This window comes from Sinocyclocheilus rhinocerous, unplaced genomic scaffold (genome assembly GCF_001515625.1).
Source record: "Sinocyclocheilus rhinocerous isolate Xijiao unplaced genomic scaffold, SAMN03320098_v1.1 scaffold2863, whole genome shotgun sequence".
Classification (NCBI taxonomy): Eukaryota; Metazoa; Chordata; class Actinopteri; order Cypriniformes; family Cyprinidae; genus Sinocyclocheilus; species Sinocyclocheilus rhinocerous.
The window spans coordinates 1-12,802 of NW_015661892.1; the positions used below are offsets into that span (position 1 = coordinate 1).

General features: G+C 33.6%; 1 protein-coding gene across 1 annotated transcript in view; it reads left to right on the top strand.

The window, feature by feature from the left end:
* The first annotated feature begins 4,165 nt into the window (after positions 1–4,165).
* The window catches only part of LOC107726855 (patatin-like phospholipase domain-containing protein 2), a 9,193-nt gene continuing 556 nt past the window's right edge, over positions 4,166–12,802 (top strand). Inside the window, exons 1-8 of the mRNA XM_016536557.1 lie at positions 4,166–4,634; positions 5,969–6,201; positions 6,451–6,516; positions 10,119–10,331; positions 10,427–10,487; positions 11,088–11,264; positions 11,366–11,498; positions 12,100–12,222. Of these exons, the coding sequence (XP_016392043.1) occupies positions 4,448–4,634; positions 5,969–6,201; positions 6,451–6,516; positions 10,119–10,331; positions 10,427–10,487; positions 11,088–11,264; positions 11,366–11,498; positions 12,100–12,222 (1,193 nt within the window). The 5' untranslated portion in view covers positions 4,166–4,447. The remainder of the gene's footprint in view (positions 4,635–5,968; positions 6,202–6,450; positions 6,517–10,118; positions 10,332–10,426; positions 10,488–11,087; positions 11,265–11,365; positions 11,499–12,099; positions 12,223–12,802) is intronic.

Sequence of the window (12,802 nt, forward strand, 5' to 3'; positions counted from 1 at the left end):
CAGTTCTTGTTAGCTCATATTAATTGAGAGACTTCCAGCAAAGAAAAATATGATCTAAGAACATTTTGCTAATGTTCCCAGATATGAAAATACTATTTCTGAATGTTCTCTGAACATTCAAAATGTCCAGGCTTTTTTAAAAAGAATCATTTTGCAAACGTCATGAGAACATATTTTCGGAACATTCTGAAACAAGTAACTTTTTAAAAAATGATAGAGAAATGCTTGGCTGTATTAACACACAGGCTTACCGGGCACCAGACCAGAGGGAGGGCCCAGCTGAAATACTGCTTCCCTGGAGTGAGGGGGACCCAAATCTGTGATTTCAGGGGCCCGGGGCACCACTAATGATCCGGCCCTGTACGAATGTCCAGCTAAAACTTTTCAGAAAAACGTTCCATGATGTTTAAATAATGTAATGTTACAATGTAAGTTGTTGTGCTAACATTTAAAGGTTTTCGTTTATATTTTGAGGAAAAATAACTTCGAATGAATGCTATTATGTTATAACGTTTGTTCATAACTTTGAGAGAACCTTGTCAGAAACACAGCAGGACCATTTAAAGTGAAGAGGTGGAGGCAGAAATAAAATAATAAATCGTGAAAACCCAAAAATAAATGGTGACCAGTCACAGGACATAATATATGAAATATATGAAGTTGTAATGCTGTTCATGTCACTTATAGACATAAACTCACAACTTTAATTTATTCTATAAGTCATTTTTAATAGCAAAAGTTCACAGTGCAACATAAAATAAATGATATCACTGAGATTCAGTTTGTAAATATTTGTAAATCATATAACATAACTTTATAAACAGCTTTTATATATAACCATGACAAATGTGTTTTTGTACAAACTGCAATGTGCGCTGGCGGGCATGGAAAGAATTTAAGGAAAGATGCCCAGAAAATCGATTTGTGGAATCGTGGTTGGATGGGATGAAAACATTATTTTGTTCATTTGTAGTGTTGGCCCTGTGAACTCTGAACTCTTCGACATCCCAAAACTCAAAACACATTTTCATGGGAGAATGTTCCCGTGTCCCATGAGTGCATGCACACAAGCAATCCTGACACAGCTGCACTTAAATACATCAGAAGAACACTGCAAACAAAACAGTACACTGCAGAGTATCCTGTCCTCTACAGTCCCCAGAGAGGACATATTTTTAAAACCATGTCATTTGGGAGGATCCCTGGTAAGATATGTTGTAAAACACTGTACAAAGGTGGAAAACACCATTCAAATAACATACAGTATAGGGACTAGTGGTCAAACTGCAGGAAACCTGCTGTTTATTGACACTGATACATTTTTGATATATTAAATACTATTGAAAGAAAAAAATACATATCTGTACTTAATTTATTATTCGGGAAAAGAGGTGAAAGGTGAGGCAGGCATAAAATCAATTATTAAAGTATTTATTCTTTTAAAAATCCGTTTTATGCTAAATCGTATGCCAGATTGGTCTTCAAAACAAATGCCCAATAAATGACCTCTCCAGGAAAATATTTTCCTGAGATTCTGTTTAGTGCTGTCCAAATGTGGGTTAAAGGATATGGTTTATGTTGTCATTTCACTACATACTTTTTTAGGAACAGAGCGAACAGAATAGTCCATTCACTGAGATCTAAAAATATCCAGAGCAACAAACCCAAAGACTCCACATCTCCAGACTGAAAATATGTTTGCATGCAGTTTCAGCAGTGTCGTACAATTATATATGTAATATTTAATAATTGTGTGTGTGTATGCCTATATACTGTTAATTAATATTAGGCCCATTATATATTAGGCCTATATAATGATAATTATGAAAATCTATAATCTATGCATATTATATTTTGAGTTTTCAAAGTAAGGGATCCGCACTCGCTGTATCCTTTTAATGACTTGTCATTTATTTTAATTTTTAAACAGAGCAATCGACAATCAGACATTTCGGCAGCAAGCCTTCTTCAGTGAACCATGTAGTAACATTTCCCAAAATAATTTTTTTAAAACTATATTTTGAGGAAAAATGATCCAGTTCTAATACATTTATTATACACGCATGCAGTTCTTGTTAGCTCATATTAATTGAGAGACTTCCAGCAAAGAAAAATATGATCTAAGAACATTTTGCTAATGTTCCCAGATATGAAAATACTATTTCTGAATGTTCTCTGAACATTCAAAATGTCCAGGCTTTTTTAAAAAGAATCATTTTGCAAACGTCATGAGAACATATTTTCGGAACATTCTGAAACAAGTAACTTTTTAAAAAATGATAGAGAAATGCTTGGCTGTATTAACACACAGGCTTACCGGGCACCAGACCAGAGGGAGGGCCCAGCTGAAATACTGCTTCCCTGGAGTGAGGGGGACCCAAATCTGTGATTTCAGGGGCCCGGGGCACCACTAATGATCCGGCCCTGTACGAATGTCCAGCTAAAACTTTTCAGAAAAACGTTCCATGATGTTTAAATAATGTAATGTTACAATGTAAGTTGTTGTGCTAACATTTAAAGGTTTTCGTTTATATTTTGAGGAAAAATAACTTCGAATGAATGCTATTATGTTATAACGTTTGTTCATAACTTTGAGAGAACCTTGTCAGAAACACAGCAGGACCATTTAAAGTGAAGAGGTGGAGGCAGAAATAAAATAATAAATCGTGAAAACCCAAAAATAAATGGTGACCAGTCACAGGACATAATATATGAAATATATGAAGTTGTAATGCTGTTCATGTCACTTATAGACATAAACTCACAACTTTAATTTATTCTATAAGTCATTTTTAATAGCAAAAGTTCACAGTGCAACATAAAATAAATGATATCACTGAGATTCAGTTTGTAAATATTTGTAAATCATATAACATAACTTTATAAACAGCTTTTATATATAACCATGACAAATGTGTTTTTGTACAAACTGCAATGTGCGCTGGCGGGCATGGAAAGAATTTAAGGAAAGATGCCCAGAAAATCGATTTGTGGAATCGTGGTTGGATGGGATGAAAACATTATTTTGTTCATTTGTAGTGTTGGCCCTGTGAACTCTGAACTCTTCGACATCCCAAAACTCAAAACACATTTTCATGGGAGAATGTTCCCGTGTCCCATGAGTGCATGCACACAAGCAATCCTGACACAGCTGCACTTAAATACATCAGAAGAACACTGCAAACAAAACAGTACACTGCAGAGTATCCTGTCCTCTACAGTCCCCAGAGAGGACATATTTTTAAAACCATGTCATTTGGGAGGATCCCTGGTAAGATATGTTGTAAAACACTGTACAAAGGTGGAAAACACCATTCAAATAACATACAGTATAGGGACTAGTGGTCAAACTGCAGGAAACCTGCTGTTTATTGACACTGATACATTTTTGATATATTAAATACTATTGAAAGAAAAAAATACATATCTGTACTTAATTTATTATTCGACATTTAATAGCAAAATTCAAACAATCGTGCAAAAATATAGATATTTAAATGTTATATGTGACCCTGGACCACAAAACCAGTCATAAGTAGCACCTATATTAGCCTATATTTATAGAAATAGCCAACAATACATTGTATGGGTCAAAATGATCGATTTTTCTTTAATGCCAAAAATCATTAGGATAGATCATGTTCCATGAAGATATTTTGTAAATTTCCTACCGTAAATATATCAAAACTTCATTTTTGATTAGTAATATGCATTGCTAAGGACTTCATTTGAACAACTTTAAAAGCGATTTTCTCAATATTTTGATTTTTTTGCACCCTCAGATTCCAGATTTTCAAATAGTTGTATCTCAGCCAAATATCGTCCTATCCTAACAAACCATACATCGATGGAAAGCTTATTTATTCAACTTTCAGTTGATGTATACATCTCAGTTTCAAAAAATTGACCATTATGACTGGTTTTGTGGTCCATGGTCACATATTATATATTTAAAATATTTTGATATTTAAAAATCAAAATGACCTTGTCATTAAAAGCTTCACAAAAGCTTCCATAACAAAACAGCTGATAAGCGCGCTGACAGCTGAGAGAAAGGAGAACGTGGATGGGGTCCATGAGCGCAGCCTCTGATTGGCTAATATCGCTTCAGCCACGCCCAATGTCAACAAGCCCCGCCCTCCCCGATTACGTTTGTGACCTGTTTTGCGACGGAGACAAGCGCGTCAAAACACCGGTCACCGTACTTAGTTATTTAACAAGCTAGCGGAGAAAACAGCTTCAAGATGCTTGCGTCAGTGATTGTTCATCACATTAGAGACTTTTAAATCGCAGGACGTTAGTGTTTAGGTCGTTATAAACGTTAGAAGTTCACTGTGTGGATCGTCCGCGATGCATCAGGCGCGTGACAGACGAAAGTAAACGAAAGTAACTGTTCATCCAGAAGGATCTATTGACGTTATCTAAAGAGTTTCCAGAAGAAATCGACATGTTCCCCCTCGACTCTCCGTGGAATATCTCTTTCGCAGGCTGTGGTTTTCTGGGTATTTATCACATCGGAGTGGCCAGCTGTCTGCAGGAGCACGCGCCGTTTCTGGTGGACAACGCGCGTCACATTTACGGCGCGTCGGCGGGCGCTCTCACGGCCTCTGCGCTGGTCAGCGGCGCCTGTCTGGGTAAACTCAGATTAATTTAATTTAATTGTTAATTAGCCACTTCAGAAATGTGATGACCCTGGAGCACAAAACCAGTCATGAGGTTTTTTTTTTTTTTTCAAAAAATAAGTTCTGATTTATTTACGGTAGGAAATTTACAAAATATCTTCATGGAACATGATCTTTACTTAATATCCTAATGATTTTTGGCATAAAAGAAAAATTGATAATTTTGACCCATACAATGTATTGCTGGCTATTTCTATAAATATACCCGTGCTGTTTATGACTGGTTTTGTGCTCCAGGGTCACAAATATTCACAAGAAGAAGTACAGGTGCCATGATGTATTTTAAAATACCATAGTATCACCGTGTTATAATATCACTCTATCATAGCACCGCTACAGTGTTTTGTGGTACACTGGAAAAACAATTTTCACACAGAAATTGCTGGTAAATTTGACAAATAATTACAGAGAAACGTCAAGTAACACATTGAATTAAACATGAAATATTGAAGTAGAAAGACTGAAATTGTATTGTCTTGTAAATCATACTCCAATAATCTTTGTTTTAATTACAACAACAACAACAAAGATTTTGCAGTGTATAATGGCATGTTTATGGATATTTACCATGCTAAAAATTAGGTATAAAACTGTATTTTTATTACTGAATGTAATAAACTTTATGTGAAATCAAATCAAATCTAAAAAGTATACTTAAAATATACTATAAATGAATTTTATTTCAGCTAGTTGCAAAGGCAACATTTCATTTCATTTAAAATAACCAACAAATAAATAAAAATGAATAAAAACTATATAGACTCATTTAAAAACTGTATTTTCATTACTGAATAGAATAAACTTTATGGGAAATCAAATCTAAAAAGTATGCTTAAAATATACTATAAATTAATTTTATTTCAGCTAGTTGCAAAGGCAACATTTAATTTCATTTAAAATAACAAAAAAATAAATAAAAACTATATAGACTCATTAAAAAAACAGTAAAAAACGAACTTTTAAATGAAAAAAAAACTAATAATGACTCACGACAAAATGGCTAAAACTTTAACGAAAATTAAAATGATAACAAAAAATATAAAAGTAAAAGCTATAATAATATCTCAATTAAACTAAAATAACACTGATACCCAGGTATTTTTTAAGAGTACCATGCGCATATACACTAGTCCCTCAATACCATGGTGTTATCATCTTGTCTGTGTCCATCTATATTTAGTATCTATGTCAAAGATTACACTTCTCATGTGCAATGGCACAACATCCACCTGTTGCTTATTACCAGTGTGCGATCACTAACTGCTCTCTTTCTGGTCCTGTGACAGGAGAGGCGGGTGCCGGCATCATTGACGTGGCTAAAGAAGCCCGAAAGCGCTTCCTAGGCCCCATGCACCCCTCCTTCAACCTGGTGAAGATCATGCGGACTGTGATGCACCGCGTGCTGCCGCCCGACAGCCACAGCCGGGCCACCGGCCGCCTGGGCATCTCTCTGACCCGCGTGACGGACGGAGAAAACGTGCTGGTGACACACTTCAATAGCAATGAGGAACTCGTGCAAGTGCGTGCTTACACTCAAACACAACACACATATTCAGTAAAGCTATAAATGCATAATAAAACATGCAGTAGGTTTAGTGAGAATCAACTCACATGACCTTCTAATACCCAGCTGTAAACAGTCCTGGATTCATGATATTTACAGTAAATGCACATCATTTAGATCACATGGGATTATGGTTTCATGTCCAAATCCCTTGTGTGCTTATTGTGTGTGTGTGTGTGTGTGTGTGTGTGTATGTGTGTACAGGCGTGTGTATGCAGTGCTTACATTCCCGTGTACTGTGGCCTGATCCCTCCAACCCTGCAGGGAGTGGTAAGTATCCAGTCACCATATAATTACTCATAATTCATTTACAACTGCAATATGATTGTCCTTCTGTGCTCACTTTCATTTCATCAAGTCATGTGCTTGTTACAAATCTCACCAAATTTGGTGCTGCTGGTCGACTAAACAATTTAAATTAAATTAATTAATTAATGCTTATTTATTGAATGAGTGATGTAGGATGAGTTTATTACTTATTGTTAGGAGTTTGAATGGTAACACTTTACAATAAGGTTCATTCGTTAACTCCTGTAGTTAACATGATCTAAGAATGAACAATACTTCTGCTACATTTATTAATCTTAGTTCATGTTAATTTCAACATTTACTAATGTAATGCATTATTAAAATCAGAAGTTGTGCTTGTTAACATTAGTTAATGCACTGTGAACTAACAACGAACGACTATATTTTCATTAACTAACATTAACAAAGATTAATAAATACTGTAATATAATAAATGTATTGTTCATTCATGTTATTGAATGCATTAACTAATGGAACCATTGTAAAGTGTTCTGGTTTGTTTAAGTCACTCACTCAATATGAGTGGTGGTGATGTTTGATATAGACACACCACTAAATTAGAGCGGAACTCCAAAATGTTGCAAAAATGCTGTGAAAGCTTGCGCAAGCATGACTTCTGTTCTGGTTTTAAAAAGTTGTGTGTTGTTGGGAAATGCAGATCTTCTGTATTCATTGATGCTTTTGTCGAGAAAGCTGTTGTGTTGATTTGGATTCAGATGTTGTGCCAGGAGAAATAGTTTTTTTGATGTAAAAGCATGAGTTCTCTCTCTCATCTCTCCACTAGTCGGTTCAGTGACCGCTGACAGTTTTCTGATCTTTGCTCTAGTTCTTGGGATTGTCCTTGAATTTTGTATTGTTTGTGTATTTTTAAGCATCTTAGTGTTTAGTTTTTCCACTTTCTATTCATTTGTAAATAATAATAATGAAAAAAAATGTTTAAGGGAAATTAAGCCTATTTTTTTTTAGAACCATTAGATTTTTTTTGCATTGTGGCATTATTTATCATAATGTATCATTTGTATCATTTTTTTTGCATTACAGTGATGAGAATTTGTGGGGAAATGTGGTTAATTATGATAAAAAAAAGAATGTCACAACATTATATTCAATAAAATTAAATACTTTACAGTTTAAAACAGGCATCATTATTTTTTTTCTCACATTGCAGTAATGAGAATTTGAGGGAAATATGGTTAATTATCAAGAAAATAATGACATTATTTTAACTAAAATAATATTTTTTCAATTTAAATAATGTATCATTTTTTTCTTGCATTGCAGTAATGAGAATATGAGGGAAATGTGGTTAATTATCAAGAAAATAATGACATTATTTTAACTAAAATAATATTTTTTCAATTTAAATAATGTATCATTTTTTTCTTGCATTGCAGTAATGAGAATATGAGGGAAATGTGGTTAATTATCAAGAAAATAATGACATTATTTTAACTAAAATAATATTTTTTCAATTTAAATAATGTATCATTTTTTTCTTGCATTGCAGTAATGAGAATATGAGGGAAATGTGGTTAATTATCAAGAAAATAATGACATTATTTTAACTAAAATAATATTTTTTCAATTTAAATAATGTATCATTTTTTTCTTGCATTGCAGTAATGAGAATATGAGGGAAATGTGGTTAATTATCAAGAAAATAATGACATTATTTTAACTAAAATAATATTTTTTCAATTTAAATAATGTATCATTTTTTTCTTGCATTGCAGTAATGAGAATATGAGGGAAATGTGGTTAATTATCAAGAAAATAATAATATTATTTTAATTAAAAATGTAAAAAAAAATTCTCTCACATTACAGTAATGGGAACTTGAGAGAAAAATGTGGTTAATTATCGTAAACATTGTCACGTTATTTTCATTAAAATTTAATATTTTTTTACATTTTAATAATGTATAATTCTTTTATTCTTACATTACTGTAATGAAAATTTGAGGGGGAAAATGTGGTTAATTATCACGAAAATAATGTCACAATGAAAAAGCTTCATTTTTTTCCTCTCTTTTTTTTTTGAGATTTACTCGTTCTCTTTCCACTCATTTTTATGTTTGTTAATGGTTGTTATTGTGTTGTGCAGCCAGAAGAAAAGAGTCAGACCGTTGAAGTGCTGTTAGTCATTGAGAGGTAAAAGGTGAAGCTGATGTCAGATCAGGAAGATCAGTGAGCTGGTGTCCATAAGTCAGTGTTTGCTCATTTGGCACACGGCTCGCCTGTGTCAGTGAGTGAGTCAGTGTGTGTGTGTGTGTGTGTGTGTAGGTTGGGATTACTGTAACAAGAAGCCCAAATCATGCATGTGTGTGTTTGTTGCAGCAAATCTCACTAGACTGCCAGCGCTCTGACAGCTGCTGTTCTTTCTGCTCTTCTGCCTGTTACACTGCAGTAAACATGCCACATCACAAACATCACATGATAAACATCACATGCCACCCCAATCTATCTTAATGTTTAGATGTTCTGTCTTGTGTTTGCATAGAGTGAGAAATTAAGACAAATAAGAAAAATCAATGGACAAGTACTTCATAAATAAGTAATATTAACAAAAATGAACAAAACGTTAAATGAAATGAATAGTGTTTCATTATCTTCCTAATTTATTTAAATAGTTATATATTTATTTTTGTTACATTTTATTTATTTATTTTAATTAGCTGCACTCTGCAATTAAATTAAATGTCAACAGTAAACTAAAAAATGTATTTAACAAAATGAATGAACAATAATAAACAAGTAATATTAACAAAAATGCACTAATTGAATTAAATTATTAGTTTAATTATCTCTATAATCTATGCATTTTTTTAAATAGATTGTTTAGCTTATAGCTGCACTCTGAAAAAAAGGATTAAATATTAAATTAAAGTTTAAATGAAATGTGGATAGTAAACTAAACAATGTATTTAACAAAATAAATAAACAACAATAAACACTTAATCTGAAAAAAGATGAAATGAAATAAAGTATGTTTAATTATTTCTTAATTACATACCTTTTTGTTAAATAGATTGTTTTGTTTAGTTAGCTACACTCAGCAATTAAATTAAATTAAATGTATTTAACAAAAATGAATAATAATATACAAGTAATATTAACAAAAAATACACATTAAATTAAAATATTACTGTTTAATTATCTTCTAAATTTATTCATTTTTGTTAAATAGATTGTTTTGTTTAATCAGCTACACAGCAATTAAATTAAATTACAGAGTAAACTAAGCAAAATATTTAAAAATGAATAAACAAGTAATTTGAGCAAAAATACACAAATTAAATTAATAGCATTTAATTATCTACTTAATGTATTCATTTTTGTTAAATAGATTAGTTATCTGCAAAATATGTACATAACATTTTATAAATATGTTTCTATATATAGGTTGCTAGGCAACTACAGTGCAACTAGAGTGAACAAGTAATATTAAAAAACAAACAAACAAGTGAGTCTCAAGAAACACATTGAGGAAAATAGCATTAATGAAATAATTAATTTAAAAGTATAAAGATGAAAATAAGACTGTCTCTGTGTCTTGTCTCTCAGCGGTACGTGGACGGTGGCATCAGTGATAATTTGCCTCAGTACGAGCTGAAAAACACCATCACGGTGTCTCCGTTCTCAGGAGAAAGCGACATCTGTCCGCGAGACATCAGCTCAACCAACATTCATGAGCTGCGCTTCACCAACACCTCCATTCAGTTCACACTGGCCAACCTGTACAGAGTCTCCAGAGCGCTGTTTCCACCCGACCCGCTGGTAACACACACACACACACACACACACACACCTGTTAACACTGTCCCTGTTCAAACAACCTGAAAATACACACTGCCTGCTCTCCTCCTCCTCAGGTGATGAAGAACATGTGCAAGCAGGGATACAGAGATGCTTTACACTTCCTGAAGAAGAACGGTGAGTCATTCGTAAATGTTTCAGTGATCAGATTTGTGTTTTTTTACATCAGCATATTTCACTAAACCAATACGGTTCATTTACTCCTGGATATATGGGCAGGTATTGCAGTTATTACGGGATGTTTATGGAATGGCGTTTATTATCCGTCTGCTGGCTCATCTAAAAAATTATTAGATTAGATTATTATTAGATAATTTTTTATCACCGCTGTAGTGAAGCAGATAGTCGGGCTGATGCTGAAGAGTTTCACTGGTGTTAGAAAGACCTCTAATTATTTTTATTTTTTATTATTATTATTATTATTATTATTTTACACACACACAAATAAATATTTTATGTATGTATCCCTATTATTTTTTTCTAAATAACATTATGCAAATGTTTGACAAAAAGCATGACTCATTTAGTAGAATGTTCCTCCACTTTCACAGCTCTTAAGCTCTATAAATGACATAAAGTGCCATAAAAACCCAATAAAAGTCGCCCATACAAATTGTGTGTTGTTTACCAAGTAGATCTTGGAACTCTTTTTTGTGTGAACCGCCGCTTTATGAGTGATCTCAGCTCTCTTCCTCACTGTGCGTATGTGTGTTTCAGGTCTGTTACAGTATCGAGGTCCACACTGTATGCTGGCCGTAGCTGGTGGAGAGGATGAGGAAGAGTCTGACAGTGAGGATGATGAAGAGTCAGAGAACAGAGATGACAGAGAAACACAGGATCTCTCCAGCATTGAGGAGCGCATCTTTGAACACTTGCCTCCTAGAGTACATAAAGGTACTGACAGATAGCAGGACTATGTTAACTAGTCTGGTATTCACTGAAGCAGCGTTGTAATGTGTTAGATGTTCACTGTGTGGTTGTTGTTCTCTCTTCAGCGCTGGTGGAGGCCTGTAGGGAGAGGCGGAGTCTGTTGCAGTCGCTAAGCAACATGCTGCCCGTTAGAATGGCATCTGCCATCCTGTTACCGTACACACTTCCTCTAGAATCAGCTCTGTCACTGAGCATCAGGTACAGACTTCATCACAACTCTGGACATGACCAGAGCAGATGTTCATGCAATACTCATCTAATGTAGAATGTAAATTAATTTGTGGTATAAATTTGAAATAAATAAAGTATATATATATATATATATATTTATATTAGTGGTGTCAAAATGAGCGCGTTAAAAATATACCAAATACCAGCTGCTGTGATGTCTGTTCATCAAAGAACAAAAGAAAAATGAGGAGCTTTTATATAAGCTTTTATAGCTTTAAGGATTCATCTATATTTAATTTAGAATTTAGTGTTTGATAATTTCAATTTCTGTATATTTCTGCTGAAGGGCACAGGTAAATATGACATGTATTATAATGGGTTTATGTGAAGATTGTTTTAAGTTCACTTAAATTAGAAGTTATTTTTTAAGTCTATTAAGTCTATTAAAATTGATAGCTCTCATTTACACTGTAATGTTGAATGACTATAGTCAATGCTTAAATATTGGGGGGGGGGGCAATTTTATAGAGACATCAGTAGTATTGGTATCAGTGATACTGGCCTTCAGTCATAAAAAAAGATGCCATTACACTTTGAAATGTATTTTCTTGAACTCTCTCTGTCTCAGACTGCTGGAGTGGTTGCCAGACATTCAGGAGGATGTGGGCTGGATGAAGGAGCAGACAGTGAAGCTGCTGCAGAGTGTTTTGTCACACGCGGGGAGGAGTGTGTCAGAGCAGGTGTCTGCACGGTGAGAGACAACACACATCCAAACACAAACACACACACACACACACTCTGAGAGCACAGTCTGACCAGAAGCTCAGTCTCCAAGTCATTTCATATCATGCTAGCAGTATACTGTATATCACCATAGTTATTTTTGTTAGAATCCCCCAAATGCAGCCATGTAGCAGTGTATAATCTTCTACAGTCTAGTGACTTTCAAATGTTTATTTCATATTTTTCTGCTTGCTATCTTTTTTCATAGTTTTGTTCTCAGATAAATGTATTTTAAGGATGTTTAATCTTTTACCATTCTTCTTTGAGGATATTTAAATTCCAATTCCAAGTACCTATTCAGTTAAAATTAAAAATAAAATTTTGTACAATCTAGTGACTATAGAAATAGTAGTGAAGTGTGGGTGTGTGTGTGTGTATATATCACGCGCACACACACACACATATATATATATTATATAGTATAACTTATGAAATTAACAATAAATATAAAAAGAATATATATATATGTATATGTGTATATATATGTATATGTGTGTGTGTGTGTGTGTGTATATATATATATATATATAGAAAAACACACACACAGA